Source organism: Urocitellus parryii, chromosome 9 (assembly GCF_045843805.1).
Source record: "Urocitellus parryii isolate mUroPar1 chromosome 9, mUroPar1.hap1, whole genome shotgun sequence".
NCBI lineage: Eukaryota > Metazoa > Chordata > Mammalia > Rodentia > Sciuridae > Urocitellus > Urocitellus parryii.
Genome location: NC_135539.1, coordinates 79,134,010 through 79,153,149, shown reverse-complemented (window position 1 = coordinate 79,153,149; position 19,140 = coordinate 79,134,010). Strand labels below are relative to the sequence as shown.

Sequence of the window (19,140 nt, the reverse complement as noted above, 5' to 3'; positions counted from 1 at the left end):
TGAGTGTAGATCATAGGCAAACTAAAGGTTTTGGTATGAAGGAAGTCCCCAAACAAAATCTGTGTGGATACCCAGAGGTGGCTGTGCACAGGTTTCCCTTAAACCTGCTCTGACAGTTTAATATGTTAATAAGGAATGATTTAAAGGATCTAAGCAAACAGTTTTCTTTGCTCATTTTTCTGGACTGTGATACAAATTCATTTATATACAAAGCACCAGGCCAACAGCAAGCCGAGTGTTCTGAAAATATTTTTCAAAATATAAAAAAAATGAAGAACTTTACTATTTCTTCAATTTGTCATAACTGTGTATTTGGACAGTTCACGTTTTATTTGTTCTCTCATTTTACAATTCTCTCATAAATGTTTTTTACAAATAACAGTGCATGTAGATGGGGTGTGTAGCAAAATTATATGCCAACTGAATTTTTTCCCCCACACAAACTCTGGTTGTAATGTATCCAAATATCATAAAAGTTGTCCTAATGGGGAATCCAATTTTAAAACAACAATAAAACCATCCTAAGTTTACTAGGTAAGGAAATTTTTCAATAATCATTCATTTACACATTCACAGTCTATGTATTTTCTCATGGTCAACAAACTGATTCAAACGATTCAGGTTATCCCACCATTTAAAGAGAAATGTGTCCACAATAATTTGAAACCATGGAGTAACCTTAATTTCACCACTGGCTGCTTTTTTCATAAGTTCTTTTAGTTCTTCCTTGGACACATAAAAATGGCTTTTAATTTCATTGGGATCTGGATTCAAAGTTACATTCTTCTTCATAAACAAAATATAATCAATTTCATGTTCACCCCAGATACCATCAGATTGTGCCTTGTAGTGAATTCGTGTTAGATAATTCATTTCTTCTGGAGGAACCTAGGATGTAAAAAGAAATATTAAAACCTCAACAAGAAGTAATCCAAAATTAACTCACCACATTTCATCAATATCTTGAACAGCAGTACAGTTGTAGCATTAGAACTTCTAAAGTATTATTCTCTTATTGAGGATAAATGGAAAAATTATTACATTGTTTCATGTTTTAATTTTTTTTTTCATAGAACCAAACATAGTTGAATTTTTTTTCAAAAAATTTTAGAAACATCACAATTCATTCCAATGTTATGTGTAACACACCAATTGGGAGGCAAAGACAGGAAGAACACACCAGCCTTAGAGATTTAACAAGGCCCTCAGCAACTTAGACCCTGTCTCAAAAAATTAAAAGGGCTGGGGATGGAGCTCAGTGGTAAAGCACCCCTGGGTTCAATCCCAGTACCTCCCTGCCCTAAAAATGGCTGGGGCTCAGTGGTAGAGTACCAGCCTTGCACATGTGAGGCACTGGGTTCGATCCTCAGCACCACATAAAAATAAACAAATAAAGGTATTGTTTAAAAAAAAAAAAAAAAAAGAGGAAGTCCAATAGAGAAAAGGAAGAGGATGAGGGAGAGGGAAGGGGAGGGAATAGTACTAGACATTCTAATACAGAAAAATATTATTTGCATCTATGAATATGTCAAAATGAACCCCACTATTACGTATAACCACAATGCACTAAAAATAAAATTACTTAAAAAAACAGTAGTTAAACTAGAAATATAACATTCATGTTTTAGAATTACTTTTGGAGAAAAAATTTACCATTTTAACTAGATGAGATACTCATACTCTTTATTTACCTAGGTGTTGTTAAGTAGAATGGGGTCTAAATTAACTAAAATATATTCTACACTTGTATAATTACATCAAAATGGATCTTACTGTCAAGTATAACTAAAAAGAACCAGTAAAAAAAAAAAAAATACATAGGACAACAGCAGGGGTAAAAAGGGTTTTTTCATTGCTTTTGTTTTTGGAACTAGGGATTGAACCTGGGTACTATACCACTGAGCTACACCCCCAGTCCCTTTTTTGAAAAATTGAGACAGTCCTGCTAAGTTGCCATGGTTGGCCTTGAACTTGTGATCCTCTTGCCTTTACATCCTGAATAGCTGGAATTATAGGTGTGTACCACCGTGCCTGCAAACTGAATTATTTCAATTTGCACAACCAGATTTGTAGTTCAAGATTCTACAATTTCCACAAGAAAATAGCCACTATGGGGAGAGGGGTACTGGGATTGAACCCAGGGGTGCTTTACCACTGAGCTCCACCCCCAGCCCTTTTAATTTTTTGAGACAGGGTCTCGCTAAGTTGCTTAGGGCCTTGCTAAATCTCTAAGGCTGGTGTGCTCTTCCTGACTTAACCTCCCAAGTTGCTAGGATTGCAGGCATGTGCCACCATACCTGGCTCCATCATTTTTTTTAATATTTATTTTTTAGTTGTAGTTGGACACAACACCTTTATTTCACTTATTATTATTTTTTTTATGAGGTGCTGTGGATCGAACCCAGGGTCTCACACGTGCAGTAGAACTGCTGAGCCACAACCCCAGCCCCTCCATCATTGTTTTGACCAATTAGTCAATTTTATAGACCGATTAATAAATCAACTGATTTCAGTACTGAGTGAAATTCTGAGAAGTGATATTAAGAAATCAAAATTTAAATAATGTTCTTTATTCAAGGTGCCTTCTGAGTATAATTATAATTCAAGTTACACAGCACAGCCCTCACACTTGAATTTAAAAATTGTGTTGGGTTGGAAGAGTAGTTCAGTGGTAGAGCACTTGCCTAGTATGTGCAAGGTCCCAGGTCCAGTCCCCAGTGATGCCAAAAGAAATTTTTTTTTTTTTTAAGTTGCAGGTGGACACAATATCCCCGTTTTATTCCTTCATTTTTGTATGTGGTGCTGAGGATCGAACTCAGTGCCTCACGCATGTAAGGCAAGTGCTCAGCCACTGAGCTACAACCCCAGCCCCCCAAAGAATTTCTAACATATATTTTTTAAAAATGTCTTACTATACACTTATTTTTCAGCTTATATAACTGCTCAATAAAGTTGGTTACCTCTTCCAAAGGAATTCCTAATTCAGCTTTCAAACGCCTCTGTGCTGCTCGCCTTACACCAATGGCACCATTTTCTTCCAGCTCCCTTGGATTACTTAATGGATGACTACAACAAGTGTTGGTAAAACAACCTGGAAAATGTTAATATAGGTATAAATTAACTTTTCTTCAAGGTAGGTCTGAAAGATCAAGACAAAGTTTTATGAATTAACAGGTAAATAAGTTAGAAGATCTTTTAGGGTTTTAAAATCAGTTATAATGGGCTATCAGCAATTGTTTTGTAAAATGGACATCTGTAGGTAAGATTTTTATTAATGCCTCCTTAACTGAAAAGACCAAAATGTGTAGAAGACTCAAAATTTTAGAAAACATATATACAGGGCTGGGGATATACCTCATTTGGTAGAGTGCCTGCATAAGGCCCTGGGTTCAATCCCAAGCACCACAAAAACAAAACAAAACATTATATACATACATACACACACACACACACACACACACACACACACCCCTATCCCTTGAGTACACATTCTTTATTGCTGTTTAATTAGGCTGTACACATTCTGTAAGTTTATTTTATGTAACTATTAAATTATGTCATTCCCAGGATTTTCCTTTTTGACATAGCTCCAGGAAGTTTGGTGATAAAGAATAAAATATAGAGTTCCCAAAAATCTACCTTGTACATTAAGTGTACTAACCTGGAAAGGTAATTTTAGCATCTGATCTCTGCTGTATCAGAAGCTTATTTTCACTGTTAAATAAGAACACACTAAAAGCACGATGTAATAATCCTGAAAGCAAAAGAAATACCGTTAGTCAAAAAATACCAATTATTTGCCCAATTATCTCCTTGCAATTCAGAATACTACTAGCAACTTGCTACCATTTTTGCTTTTTTCCCCATAATCTTCTACCTTTGAATAATCTTTGTGCTATGATGGAGAAGAGTTCTGGCATACCAGCAAGGAAGTTAGCTGCCAAGTGAAAGAAATAGTGATCTTGGCAGCTTTGCTACAGGCCAAATGTTTTTTCAGAGAGATTCAGCTTAGGCCATTAGTCTTCTGTTATTGGGGGAGTTGTGAAGACACATGCACCTCTTTACAATACCTGCCTCTCTCTATTCATTAGAAAGAAAGGTTTAAGGCTCCACAGGTATAAATTAGTCTATTCCCAGTTTTACACGAAACCAGTATAGGCATAGTAAAAGACATGAAGTGGAAATAGCTATTAACCAAGGAAGGCAGAAAGGCAGATTTTTATTACATCACATAACTGGAATCAAACATAAGATACAGGATTAAGAATTGCAACTCCTAGGGCTAGGAATATATCTCAGTGGTGCAGCACTCCCCTGGCCCTTCCCCTCCACCACGAAAGAAAGAATGAATCTCCTTTACCAGAGTACTTTTCTCAGCTAACCTGAAATGCCTAGATTAAATCACTTTATAACTAAGAATATTTTTAAATAATACCTTTGTCAATGTTTTCATTCAAGTGGCAATTCTTCTTGGTGTCAGCCCCAATTTTATTATCATTTTCATCAATAAGAATACACATCTCTGCAAGGAGTTGGACTTGTTTCTCATCTAGATGATTGGTCTTTACTTCAGGCATTGTTACAAATTGTCTGATCTGTCCTAAAACACTAATATTAAGAGAAAGAAGTCCATTATATCATATTTATCTGAATGTCACAGAACCCTAGTGAAGGAGCAGTTCTAGATCTGAGCCCAATAATGAATTCGGCCATTTCACGGATTATCAATGATGACTCCAATCTGCAGCCTCAACACTCTTCATATCCACTGGGCTCCTGCAGGAATGCTGCTGGCCCACTGGTCAGCCCTATTTTGACCATCATTTTTCCTACCGACAATCACAGCTGATCACTTACCACAATCACTCTCTTAACTGCCAACTCAACGTCCTACTCCAATGCTTTTTCTTCCTTTTTTTTTTTTTTGGTGCTGGGGATTGAACCCAGGGCCTTGTGCATGAGAAACAAGCGTTCTACCAACTAAGCTATATCCCAGCCTTCTACTCCAATTCTTGACTTGAGATTCTGAAGCACTTCATAGACAGTCTTTCTTCCTTTGTATGACCCTCTTCCTAAGGAGTCTTGTTCATCTATGATGCAGCCCCAACCTATTTTTTTTTTTTTTTACAATGACTTCTGGATTCCCTGTTCCAGAGTCAAATATTTTTGCCATTCCCTGCCTCTACAAAGCTGCCCAAGAATGCTGCATACCAATGTTTGCTGAATTCACTTTTCAATGCTAAACATTCCAAAACTTTTTACCAATGTCCCAGTGAGATTTAATTCAGTCTTTGTCAATCTGAGCTCCTAATTAGTAAAATAATTTGTGTGACTGTTTCAATAATTCTTCCACAGCTAATTTCATTCTAAATAGGCAAAATTTAATAATATTCAATGGATGTCATTGCAGTGCTTGGCACTTTTTTTCTATAATGGGCCAGACATTATCAACTCTGTTTTTGTAGACTAAGCAATGCAATAACTATGTAATGCCCCAAACACACATAACGTGTACACTAAGAGTGGTTGTGTTCCAATCAACCCATTTATGGACATTGATATCTGAATTGCACTTAAATTTCGTGTTCCAAAATATTTTCTTTTGATTCTTCTTCATTTAAAAATGAGAACATTTGAGCTCATGGGACATAACAAAAACTGGCAGCAGGCCAGATTTTGCCCTTAGGCAATCCAGACTCATTTAGGGTACTGTAAATCACCCGCATATAGGGTACTGTAAATCACCCGCATATGATTGTTAAATGAGACCAGGATGCTCCCACTGAACAACTCTTCTCTCCTTAAACCAGTTATTAAAGCGCTTTCTACACTTTCCTGCAAAGTCTAAAATGCCTAAAGCTAGAAGAACTTGTTCCATAATTTCTGATACACACACACTCTCTCCTTTAAAACAGGCACACGGACACCAAGGCACAAAACCTGCAAGCCCGCCCTCCAACTGGAGGAGCAAGGCTGGACTGACCTCCTCTTGCCAGGGCAGACAAGTGAAGGCGCCCACGCTGCAGTAACCCAGGGGTTCAGGCCGGTTCCGCAGGGGAAGCCGGACTTCCCGTACCAGCCCGGGCATTTCTCTAACCATCTCCCCCGCAGCTCAGGGAGCCCAGGCGGAGTCCGCAGCCGCGGCGCGGGGGCCACCAGACCCTGCCCAGTCCCTCCCGGTCCACGAGCCCACCGCCGCCCCCGTCGACGTCTACTCCCACGGCGGGCAGTGCTGCCTGCCTCAGAACCCACCAGCCTGCAGCGGGGCACCCGGGGCCCAGGGAGAGTGGGAGCCGCTGCTGCCGCGGTGACCCAAGTTCCGCGTCTCGCAGAGTCCCCACGCCCCGTCCTGTGCTCCCAGTCCATCTCCCAACCTCCCACCCATCCCCGCGTACCTCAGGCCAGAGATGCGAGCCGGCCCAGGAGCGCGTCCCTTTTGAGCCCGGAGAGCCGAGCTCCCCGCTCCCTGGCTCCGCCCTCGAGCCGCGAGCCCAACCACTTGCACCAGCGCCCTCCCACACCACATGCTCTGGCCAATCGCAGCTCGCGCCCGCCTGACGTCACGGCCGCGCTAGGCTGTCGAGCGGTGGTGCCACTTCTCCTGATCGCGGTTCACGGAGACGCGCCGGAGCCTTCGGGGAGCGTGGGGACCCCTTCTCGGAGAGCCTGAGGTCATACGGACCCCGGAGGGAGGCTGAGGTGGTCACTGGACCCTGCAACGCCGGGAGAAGCCCCGCAAGCGGGCAAGCGCCTGGCTGCCACTCGCCCGCCGACTGCCTGCCAATTGTGCCCCAGATAAAGCCCGGCGGCGGGAGGCGGGGAAAGGGCGTGGCCGGGGCGCTGCTGGGGTACTTGCTGACGTCAGGTGCCTCGGAGCTCGCCACCGAGTCCTGCCGCTGCTTGCTCCTACCTGGAGAGGATGCGCGGAGCGTGGGCGTCCCCAGTGGGCGTGCGGCATGCAATCCGCGGGTGTTGTAAGACGCTTGCGGAGGGCGGCAGGGGACTTCCGCCCGGCTAGGTTGATGGAAGTCAGGGAAAACCCAGGAGTCACCATTCAGGGTCCGTTGAGAAGACTCACCTCCCGCCCCATAAGTGACCAGTTTGGAATCGTTGAAGAATTTTTCTCCACTGTTTTACATGATATTTCCTAGATACTCTGCAACTCAAGGACAATTGTTTAGCAAAGCTGAGGGACGGAGAGGCAGGTTGGGGTATGTTCTACACTGGGTAGGATTAATTTGGCACCCTATTAAGCCCTAAGGTGGCAATCATTTTCTCATGCGAATAAATTTAAGATTACATGTTGAAAAACCCCAGCCCAACAACCTCAGGCCTAGTTGCAAAACCACCAAGGCATGTCACAAACCTATGCAGGCACCAGAGGTATTTTTCAGATAATTAGTTAGGTGTAACCGGTTGGGAAAGGACAAAGGACCAGGTCCCTAGGCATGCCTGAATGAGCAGGAACAGGAGGACCAGAGTGCAAATATGTAGCTTTTATGTGGTTCTTTTTTAGTAACATACAGTGAAAAACAACTTTGCCCTTTAGGTAATCTATATGCTGGGTTTAAAATTAACCAATAAGAAACCTATTGTTTCCCCCGCGCGAAAACAGCCCCTTTACCCTATAAAAATCTCTGTATCCCCAAGCCCGGGGTGCCAGCTCACCAAAGCTCCGGCTGAGGTTCTGCTGGGCACCCGCAGGCGCCTGTGTCCCAATAAATCCCTCTTGCTTTTTGCAGCCAGTGTTTCGTGTGATTCTCCTTGGACAGGGAATCGGGGGTCTTTTCATTTGGAGGTTCCACCGAGATAATTGCTCCTCCCCCACCCTGTCTGGATCCCTGCCCAAGGACTACCCGGCATCACTGGGAGGTAAGCTGGCCAGCTCATGTCGTGTCTGTCGTGTTGTCTGGTGTCACTTTTATGTCTGTAATGTTTGGAATTCTTGGCTGATACTTTGTTTCTATGCGCTGCACCTGTACGATTACGCGTAGTCGCTCTGTATTCTGGGCAGCTTGAGAAGGAGTTGACGAACTCGGACTTCTCCCCTGCCACCCTGGGAGACGTCCCAGGGATTTTTGTAGGCAACGGTGGAGCTCCCGCTCCATCTAAGCCATCTGTAGGCAACGGTGGAGCTCCCGCTCCATCTAAGCCATCTGTAGGCAACAGTGGAGCTCCCGCTCCATCTAAGCCATCTGTATCTGTAGGCAATGGTGGAACTTTCGCTCTACCAAAGCCATCTGTTTGGAAGTTGCGCAGTGCTCTTTCTCTTTGGTCTGATTGCAGTGTTATTGTGGTTATTATTTCTGTCTCTGTATTCAATCCCTTCATCTGAAACTAACATGGGGCAATCAATTATGATCCCTTTGAGTCTCACCCTCGACCATTAGCAAGAGAACTAATCTCCCAATCTGGTATTGTCAGACCCAATCTGAGGGGGATGCTCCCCCAATTCGCTTGTCTGAAGGGAAGGCCCCAGTCGGCTTGGGGCCAGCACCCACTTTCATTTTTTGACAATCTGAAAAGGGAATCTATGTCTTTGTGTGTGTCTTTTTGTCTGTGTCTCTGTTAAGTGTGATGGCATTGTTTTAGTTTGACCGATGCAGAGTCCCAAATTCCAATCTGCCTTAGAGGTGTGGAGATAACTTTAGCTAGATTTTAACCTAAATTGTGAGCAAGATTAGGGAAGCAGTGTTTTCTTTTCTTCCTGTAGTTGGCCTGAGTGCACCTGCTGCAATTAAGAAATGCCTGCTGGGGATCTAAGAACTTTGATATCTCGCTTTAACTTTTCTCAAAACCCTGTCCTCATTATTAAATTAGCATTAATTGGCTTCGGGGATGGGAGCCAAACTTTCAGTCATAAATTCTGTCCCAGACTGAGATTCTACACCGAGGTAAGTGCACACACCCCATGTCTGTTTGAGGTGCATCTTTCTCTCTCTTTCTTTCTGGAGGATAAGGTGGGCACCCGACGGCTACTTAAACGCAATTAGTGCAGCCGCCACTCTTCAAGACTCGGGTGAAAGGTTTCTCGGCCTAAGCAGCTCTCAATCACCTGTTCAGTACAGAGCAGGCATGTTGGGTTCTGCCAAAGCCATTTCCAACTTTTCTGTCTGGGCCTGGAGAGCAATTGGCGTGAGTACACAGTGTCCGGAATCCCGATCTGCCTCGGATGCGTGGAGGTGGAGGAAAGAGTTTGGAACAACTGAGGAATTCCGGTCTGGGCTACTCTCAGACGAATTCTTAAGGTTCCTTTCTCTTGAGCCCCCTTCCAACAGCCCCCAGGGGTATCTAGGGTGATCGGTAGATGAATGGCACTGAGGGAAAGCCCCAATCACATTTGCCTCCGTATGGGCCATGCAACACTCCCAACCCCGCATCCATTCCTCCTGGATGCTTCCCTTCCTTCGCAGGTCAGAAATGTTAGCAATTCAGGTTGTAGGACTAAGAAAGACATGAGATAATTAGTAAAATCTGCCCAGGTTCTCTAAGGTACATAGGTAACTTTCAATAGTCTGTTTTAGCCACTGATAAAAGTCATGATTAAATGGAAGTTCAAAACCTAGGAGAGATTTTTTTTTCCTTATCTGGTCTGTTTTAAGGTTATTATAGATTGTTTCTTGGGGATAATCTAAGTTAAATGTGTGTCTAACAAAATTAATTTTTTTATTGTAACAATCTGGTATCTGAATGGGTTTCTAAAGTATTGCACTATCTTGCAGTTAAAAGTTAGGGTTAGGTAATTGTTTAGTTTGTGATTTCAGATAATTCATGCCAGAGAACTTAAATACTTAGAATAGAAAATTAAAAGAACTCTACTTCCAAGTTGGCAAGTAACTCCCAATCATTCAGTTTTATTTTTTATCAGTTTTTGAATTGGGTAGCCTAAGGAGATTTCACTAGGTATACAGTGCATTGATTTGGGTAAAGATAGTAAATTATGATTTGGTATCTGTTTCTCTCTGTGTAAAAATTTTAAAAAAGTGTTAAATTAAAACGTTGGTCTGGCTTATTGAAATGACATTAATTAGAAACAGTCTTGGGAATTTTCAAAGCTTAATTTTGATATACATGGTGGTGTGTGGTTCTCTTTTAAAATTTTTCAGGCCATTTAATGTAACTTAATATTACTTTAGAAACTTCAGAACAAAGAAAGTAGCTTAATGATCCTGAAGAAACTCCTTCTGATGGTGGCTTTTATATTATCAAGTAAGATCCTATTTTCAGTTTTGTGTGAGCAAATTTTTCTAGTGTAAAAAGATAAATTGTGACTTATGGTTAAAATACCTTAGGCATAAAGTTTCTGCTCAGAATTCCGGTTTTCCCAGTTCCTTCCAGACCTCAGCCAGGGTTTAAGCTAATATGCAAACAGAAGCAGCTTGGAGCTCAGGCCCAAGGGAAAAAAAAAAAAAAAGGGTAAAAGTGTCTTTTTATGGGAACTCAAACCAGATTAAACCAAAGAGTAAATTGTATGGCATTTACTAATTACTGGCCGGTCAATTTTTCTAGGACTTTTTTGCCTTTTCTTAGTTTCTATATTTTTTGAGCTCATGATTTTGTTCCTACAGACAAGTTAATGTTTTTCTGATAAGTTCTATTTTTGATCAACTGGAGTTTTTTTTGAAACATTGCAATGGAGATTTCATCTGCGAAAAGCTACAAGGCCTTCACTATTATGTGTGCACACTCTTGTTATGTGTTGTATGTCGGTATGTCTGTATGTGTGTATGTCCATATATCCTGCAGTGATATGACAAATTGACAAATGAGGAGCGCTCATGAAAAAATTTAAAAATGGATCCAAATATCTTTAATTCACGTGATTCAAATGGTTCAATTTAAATTGGGTAAACAGATGAAAGTAAAGATGTCTTTAAAATTAAGCTTATAAGTTTTCCTAGGTGTTCAAAAAGGCCCTAATAAAATGTTGATGTCTATGAAATAATCTGCTTAGATTCAAAGGTTTACAGGTATTGTTTCAAAATGTGAACAAAAGGAGGTTAACAGATAAAAAGAAAAACTAAAAGGTTCTAAATTTCTGGATAAGAGTCTATATGGTTAAATAATTAAAAAGTTTAAGTAAATGATATAAAAAAGGTCTGTGTAAGTTTTTGAACAAGTAATCTTAAAGAAATTAAACAACTGGTTAAACAAGTGCTGTTGTTTTAGAGAATTGTGCTATGTTATTTCTTAAAAAGCTAAACTTGGTTAATATAAAACATCAATGTAATTGGTGCCATTAATGTGTTCATATCTTCCAGGTATACAAGTCTGTAAGGCAGAAGCTTTAGAAAGAGCATTATATCAAACTGGTGTTCTAAAATTGTATGGTAATTTTAGGCTTAAAAGAAAAACATGTTAAAAATTTATTTATACCATTTGTGTTCTATAACTGTACTTATTATCAATAAGTTATGTAAAGTTCCATACATTTAAATGTATTTTTAAGTTAATGAGAGCCTAATCTATGTAAAGGTTTTATTGCAAAACACAAAAGTACTTTGCTACTTTTCTACAAAAGGTTAAAAGCTTTCAGCCTTTCTTTAATTCTTGTTTTAGATGTGATATTATGTTGTGTTAGCTAATATTCATGTAAACTTGAACAACAATTTATGTAGGCTTTATAAAATGATGTCTAAAAAGCAGAGATTAGCTTCAGAACTATAGTATTTAAGATTTAGAAAAGTGATAGAGTGCTGAAAAGTGATAGAGTGCCAGGGAAAAGTGATAGAGTGCCAGGGATCCCAGCAGCCTGCAGCAGGGCCCGGAGATCCAGGCCAACTGATTCGCGTGGCCTGCCCTGCGGCTACAGAAGGCGTGGCGCCTCAGTGAAGCCATTAATTGGCAAGCAGGGAGGTTAGGGAAGGCCATTAGGTGGAATCCCACCAGCCAAGCCCACACGGACCCTTGGGCCGAGCACGGGTTCTCAGAAGGGGAAGGAAGCGGTACAGTCCCATCCCCCACAGCAGACACTCCGCCGAGGCAGTCAGCGGCCACCATCCGGGAAAGCTGAAGGATACACCGCCACTCTCCTTCAGAGTGCGACATCAAAACAGGTCGGTGTCATTCAGCTCACCCCCCAGACAGCGGGAATTCGCATAAAATCTCTCCTAGGCTTGCCGGGAGAGGGAGTATCAAGCTGAGCCTCCATACAGGCTAGGGGGAAACCAGAGACACCTGACCTCCAACCCCTCCTCCCAGTAGCAGCCAAAAGGAAACCTGGCTAGCCAGCGCTGGGGGAGGGGCAAGCAGAAAAAATCAAAGTGATAGAGTGCCAGGGATCCCAGCAGCCTGCAGCAGGGCCCGGAGATCCAGGCCAACTGATTCGCGTGGCCTGCCCTGCGGCTACAGAAGGCGTGGCGCCTCAGTGAAGCCATTAATTGGCAAGCAGGGAGGTTAGGGAAGGCCATTAGGTGGAATCCCACCAGCCAAGCCCACACGGACCCTTGGGCCGAGCACGGGTTCTCAGAAGGGGAAGGAAGCGGTACAGTCCCATCCCCCACAGCAGACACTCCGCCGAGGCAGTCAGCGGCCACCATCCGGGAAAGCTGAAGGATACACCGCCACTCTCCTTCAGAGTGCGACATCAAAACAGGTCGGTGTCATTCAGCTCACCCCCCAGACAGCGGGAATTCGCATAAAATCTCTCCTAGGCTTGCCGGGAGAGGGAGTATCAAGCTGAGCCTCCATACAGGCTAGGGGGAAACCAGAGACACCTGACCTCCAACCCCTCCTCCCAGTAGCAGCCAAAAGGAAACCTGGCTAGCCAGCGCTGGGGGAGGGGCAAGCAGAAAAAATCAAAGTGATAGAGTGCCAGGGATCCCAGCAGCCTGCAGCAGGGCCCGGAGATCCAGGCCAACTGATTCGCGTGGCCTGCCCTGCGGCTACAGAAGGCGTGGCGCCTCAGTGAAGCCATTAATTGGCAAGCAGGGAGGTTAGGGAAGGCCATTAGGTGGAATCCCACCAGCCAAGCCCACACGGACCCTTGGGCCGAGCACGGGTTCTCAGAAGGGGAAGGAAGCGGTACAGTCCCATCCCCCACAGCTGACACTCCACCGAGGCAGTCAGCGGCCACCATCCGGGAAAGCTGAAGGATACACCGCCACTCTCCTTCAGAGTGCAACATCAAAACAGCGGACACTCCATCCAGGCAGTCAGTGGCCACCATCCGGGAAAGCTGAAGAATACACCACCACTCTCCAACAGCTTGCAACATCAAAACAGCCAGCAGCAGGACCCCGGAGATCCAGGCCAACTGATTCGCGCGGCCTGCCCCGCAGCTACAGAAGGCGTGGCGCCTCAGAGAAGCCATTAATTAGCAAGCAGGGAGGTTAGGGACTGCCATTAGGTGGAATCCCGCCAGCCAAGCCCACCGCCCACGCCCGGAACAGGCCCAGCGATCTGCCAGCATTGTAGTCACGACACCCCAATTGGAATAGGGACAGAGCAGAGCCGCCTTCCACTCCCGGAACAGGCCCAGAGAGCCGCCAGCGTGGTAGACAAGTCACCCCAATTGGAGTAGGGGCACAGCCGCCGCCCGCACCTGCAAGGGAGACTTTTCAAGTATACAAGAGCAACATAAATAAATAGGGGGTAAATTTCAAAACACAACAGTTGCACCAAGCAGAAAGAAACGCGAGCAGTATGAAAAGACAAGGAAAGAAAGGACCACAGCAATGCAGGTCAACTCAACTTTAGAAGAGGTAATAGCTGCAACAGATGGAATATCAGATAAAGAGTTCAGGATATATATGCTTCAGATGATCTGGAGTCTCAAGGAAGACATGAGACAGCAAAATCAGACAATGAAAGATCACATTGACAAACAAATCCAGGAAGTAAAAGATCAATTTCACAGGGAGATAGAGGTAATAAAAAACAAACAAATTGAAATTCTAGAAATGCAGGAAACAATAAACCAACTTAAAAACTCAATTGAGAATACTACCAGCAGAGTAGATCACTTAGAAGAGAGAACATCAGACAATGAAGACAAAGTATTTCAACTGGAAAAGAACATAGACAGCTCAGCAAGTCTGCTAAGAAACCATGAGCAGAACATCCAAGAATTATGGGACAATATCAAAAGACCAAATTTAAGAGTCATTGGGATACAGGAAGGCACAGAGCTCCATTCCAAAGGAATAAACAGTCTATTCAGTGAAATAATACGAGAAAACTTCCCAGAATTGAAGATTGAGACAGAATCCCAAATCCTAGAAGCCTACAGGACGCCGAATGTGCAAAATCATAAGAGATCCACACCTAGACACATTATAATGAAGATGTCCAAAATACAGAATAAGGAGAGAATTTTAAAAGCTGCAAGAGAAAGAAAGCAGATTACATTTAGGGGTAAACCAATCAGGATAACAGCTGATCTCTCAACACAGACTCTGAAAGCTAGAAGATCCTGGAATAACATATTTCAAACACTGAAAGACAATGGGCTCCAACCAAGAATCGTGTATCCGGCGAAATTAAGCTTCAGGTTAGAAGATGAAATTAAAACCTTCCACAATAAACAAAAGTTAAAAGAATTCGCAGCTAGAAAACCATCTCTTCAAAAAATCCTTGGCAAAACATTACAGGAAGAGGAAATGGAAAACAACATTGAAAACCAACAATGGGAGGTAGGACAGTAAAGGGGGGAAAGTAGTCAAAGAGGATAACAAATCAGGTTTAGTAACATCAATAAACAAATATGGATAGAAGAACAAACCATATCTCAATAATAACCCTAAATGTTAATGGCTTAAACTCACCAATTAAGAGACACAGGCTAGTAGAATGGATCAAAAAACAAGACCCAACAATATGCTGTCTACAGGAGACGCATTTGATAGGAAAAGATATATATAGACTGAAGGTGAAAGGTTGGGAAAAATCATATCACTCATATGGACCGCGGAAACAAGCAGGAGTGTCCATACTCATATCTAATAAAATAGATTTCAAGCCAAAGCTAATCAAAAGGGATATAGAAGGACACTTCATACTGCTCAAGGGAACCATACACCAACAAGACATAACAATCATAAATATATATGCCCCAAATAATGGTGCAGCTGTATTCATCAAGCAAACTCTTCTCAAGTTCAAGAGTCTAATAGACCAACATACAATAATCATGGGAGACTTCAACACACCTCTCTCACCACTGGACAGATCTTCCAAACAAAAGTTAAATAAGGAAACTATAGAACTCAATAACACAATTAACAACCTAGACTTAATTGACATATATAGACTATACCACCCAACATCAAGTAGCTACACTTTTTTCTCAGCAGCACATGGAACCTTCTCAAAAATAGACCATATACTATGTCACAGGGCAACTCTTAGACAATACAAAGGGGTAGAGATAATACCATGCATCTTATCTGATCATAATGGAATGAAACTGAAAATCAATGATAAAAGAAGAAAGGAAAAAGCAAGCATCACCTGGAGAATGAACAATAGGTTGCTGAGTGATCAATGGGTTTTAGAAGACATCAAGGAGGAAATTAAAAAATTCCTAGAGTTAAACGAAAACACAGACACAACATATCGGAATCTATGGGACACATTGAAAGCAGTTCTAAGAGGAAAATTCATTGCTTGGAGTTCATTCCTCAAAAAAAGAAAAAACCAACAAATAAATGACCTCATACTTCATCTCAAAATCCTAGAAAAAGAAGAGCAAAACAACAGCAAAAGAAGTAGAAGGCAAGAAATAATTAAAATCAGAGCTGAAATTAATGAAATTGAAACAAAAGAAACAATTGAAAAAATTGACAAAACTAAAAGGTGGTTCTTTGAAAAAATAAATAAAATTGACAGACCCTTAGCCATGCTAACGAAGAGAAGAAGAGAGAGAACCCAGATTACTAGCATACGGGATGAAAAAGACAATATCACAACAGACACTTCAGAAATACAGAAGATAATCAGAAATTACTTTGAATCCTTATGCTCCAATAAAATAGAAGATAGTGAAGGCATAGATAAATTCCTTGAGTCCTATGATCTGCCCAGATTGAGCCAGGAGGATATAGACAACCTAAACAGACCAATAACAATAGAGGAAATAGAAGAAACCATCAAAAGACTACCAACTAAGAAAAGCCCAGGACCGGATGGGTATACAGCAGAGTTTTACAAAACCTTTAAAGAGGAACTAACACCAATACTTTTCAAGCTATTTCAGGAAATAGAAAAAGAGGGAGAACTTCCAAATTCATTCTACGAGGCCAACATCACCCTGATTCCGAAACCAGACAAAGACACATCAAAGAAGGAAAACTACAGACCAATATCTCTAATGAACCTTGACGCAAAAATCCTCAATAAAATTCTGGCGAATCGGATTCAAATACATATCAAAAAAATTATACATCATGATCAAGTAGGATTCATCCCTGGGATGCAAGGCTGGTTTAATATACGGAAATCAATAAATGTTATTCACCACATCAATAGACTTAAAAATAAGAACCATATGATCATCTCAATAGATGCAGAAAAAGCATTCGACAAAGTACAGCATCCCTTTATGTTCAAAACGCTAGAAAAATTAGGGATAACAGGATCATACCTCAACATTGTAAAAGCAATCTATGATAAGCCACAGGCCAGCATCATTCTGAATGGAGAAAAATTGAAGGCATTCCCTCTAAGATCTGGTACAAGACAGGGATGCCCTCTCTCACCACTTCTGTTCAACATAGTCCTCGAAACACTGGCCAGAGCAATTAGACAGTCAAAAGAAATTAAAGGCATAAAAATAGGAAAAGAAGAACTTAAATTATCACTATTTGCAGATGATATGATTCTATACCTAGCAGACCCAAAAGGGTCTACAAAGAAGCTATTAGAGCTAATAAATGAATTCAGCAAAGTGGCAGGATATAAGATCAACACGCATAAATCAAAGGCATTCCTGTATATGAGCGACAAATCCTCTGAAACGGAAATGAGGACAACTACTCCATTCACAATATCCCCCCCAAAAATAAAATACTTGGGAATCAACCTAACAAAAGAGGTGAAAGATTTATACAATGAAAATTACAGAACCCTAAAGAAAGACATAGAAGAAGACCTTAGAAGATGGAAAAACATACCCTGCTCATGGATAGGCAGAACTAACATCATCAAAATGGCGATATTACCAAAAGTTCTCTATAAGTTCAATGCAATGCCAATCAAAATCCCAACAGCATATCTTGTAGAAATAGATAAAAGAATCATGAAATTCATATGGAATAATAAAAGACCCAGAATAGCGAAAACAATACTAAGCAGGAAGTGTGAATCAGGCGGTATAGCGATACCAGACTTCAAACTATACTACAGAGCCATAGTAACAAAAACAGCATGGTACTGGTACCAAAACAGGCGGGTGGACCAATGGTACAGAATAGAGGACACAGTAACCAATCCACAAAACTACAACTATCTTATTTTTGATAAAGGGGCTAAAAGCATGCAATGGAGGAAGGATAGCATCTTCAACAAATGGTGCTGGGAAAACTGGAAATCCATTTGCACCAAAATGAATCTGAATCCCTATCTCTCGCCTTGCACAAAAGTTAACTCAAAATGGATCAAGGAGCTTGATATTAAATCAGAGACACGGCATCTGATAGAAGAAAAAGTTGGTTATGATCTACACGCTGTGGGATCGGGCTCCAAATTCCTCAATAGGACACCCATAGCGCTAGAGTTAACAAATAGAATCAACAAATGGGACTTACTCAAACTAAAAAGTTTTTTCTCAGCAAAAGAAACAATAAGAGAGATAAATAGGGAGCCTACATCCTGGGAACAAATCTTTACTCCACACACTTCAGATAGAGCCCTAATAACCAGAATATACAAAGAACTCAAAAAATTAGACAATAAGATAACAAATAACCCAATCAATAAATGGGCCAAGGACTTGAACAGACACTTCTCAGAGGAGGACATACAATCAATCAACAAGTACATGAAAAAATGCTCACCATCGCTAGCAGTCAGAGAAATGCAAATCAAAACTACCCTAAGATACCATCTCACTCCAGTAAGACTGGCAGCCATTAGGAAGTCAAACAACAATAAGTGCTGGAGAGGATGCGGGGAAAAGGGCACTCTTGTTCATTGCTGGTGGGACTGCAAATTGGTGCAGCCAATTTGGAAAGCTGGGAATGGAACCACCATTTGACCCAGCTATTCCCCTTCTCGGTCTATTCCCTAAAGCCCTAACAAGAGCATGCTACAGGGACACTGCTACATCGATATTCATAGCAGCTCAATTCACGATAGCAAGACTGTGGAACCAGCCTAAATGCCCTTCAATAGATGAATGGATAAAAAAAATGTGGCATTTATACACTATGGAGTATTACTCTGCATTAAAAAATGACAAAATTATAGAATTTGGAGGGAAATGGATGGCATTAGAGCAGATTATGCTAAGTGAAGCTAGTCAATCTTTAAAAAACAAATACCAAATGACTCCTTTGATATAAGGGGTGTAAACAAGGACAGGGTAGGGACGAAGAGCTTGAGAAGAATATTTACAGTAAACAGGGATGAGAGGTGGGAGGGAAAGGGAGTGAGAAGGGAAATTGCATGGAAATGGAAGGCGATCCTCAGGGTTATACAAAATGTCATATAAGAGGTAAGGAGGGGTAAGTCAAGAGAATACAAATGGAAGACATGATTTACAGTAGAAGGGGTAGAGAGAGAAAAGGGGAGGGGAGGGGAGGGGAGGGGAGGGGGGATAGTAGACAATAGGACAGACAGCAGAATACATCAGACACTAGAAAGGCAATATGTCAATCAATGGAAGGGTAACTGATGTGATACAGCAATTTGTATACGGGGTAAAAGCGGGAGTTCATAATCCACTTGAATCAAACCATGTAATATGATGTATTAAGAACTATGTAATGTTATGAACGACCAATAAAAAAAAAAAAAGATTTATAAAGAGCCCCACCTTACTTGAGATAAGGCTCTATGTCCCATCTCATAAGTGACTATAAAAGAAGTAGGCCAGATTTCAGTGCATTTAAGGTTGTGTCCAAAAGTTGGTTTTTGTCACGATTGCCAGGACCTCAAACAGGGGATGATAATGTATAACTCTGCCAGAATTCAGGGTAGGTA

General features: G+C 41.6%; 1 protein-coding gene across 1 annotated transcript; it reads right to left on the bottom strand.

Annotated features, from left to right (window-relative positions):
- Window positions 1–246: 246 nt before the first annotated feature.
- Window positions 247–6,774, bottom strand: Idi1 (isopentenyl-diphosphate delta isomerase 1). Its single transcript, XM_026412687.2, has 5 exons — window positions 6,396–6,774; window positions 4,436–4,608; window positions 3,662–3,754; window positions 2,961–3,091; window positions 247–888 (listed from the first exon to the last, which is right to left on the bottom strand). Exons 1-5 carry the CDS (start codon window positions 6,524–6,526, stop codon window positions 571–573), a joined length of 846 nt encoding a protein of 281 aa, XP_026268472.1. The 5' UTR covers window positions 6,527–6,774; the 3' UTR covers window positions 247–570.
- Between the last annotated feature and the right edge of the window lie 12,366 nt (window positions 6,775–19,140).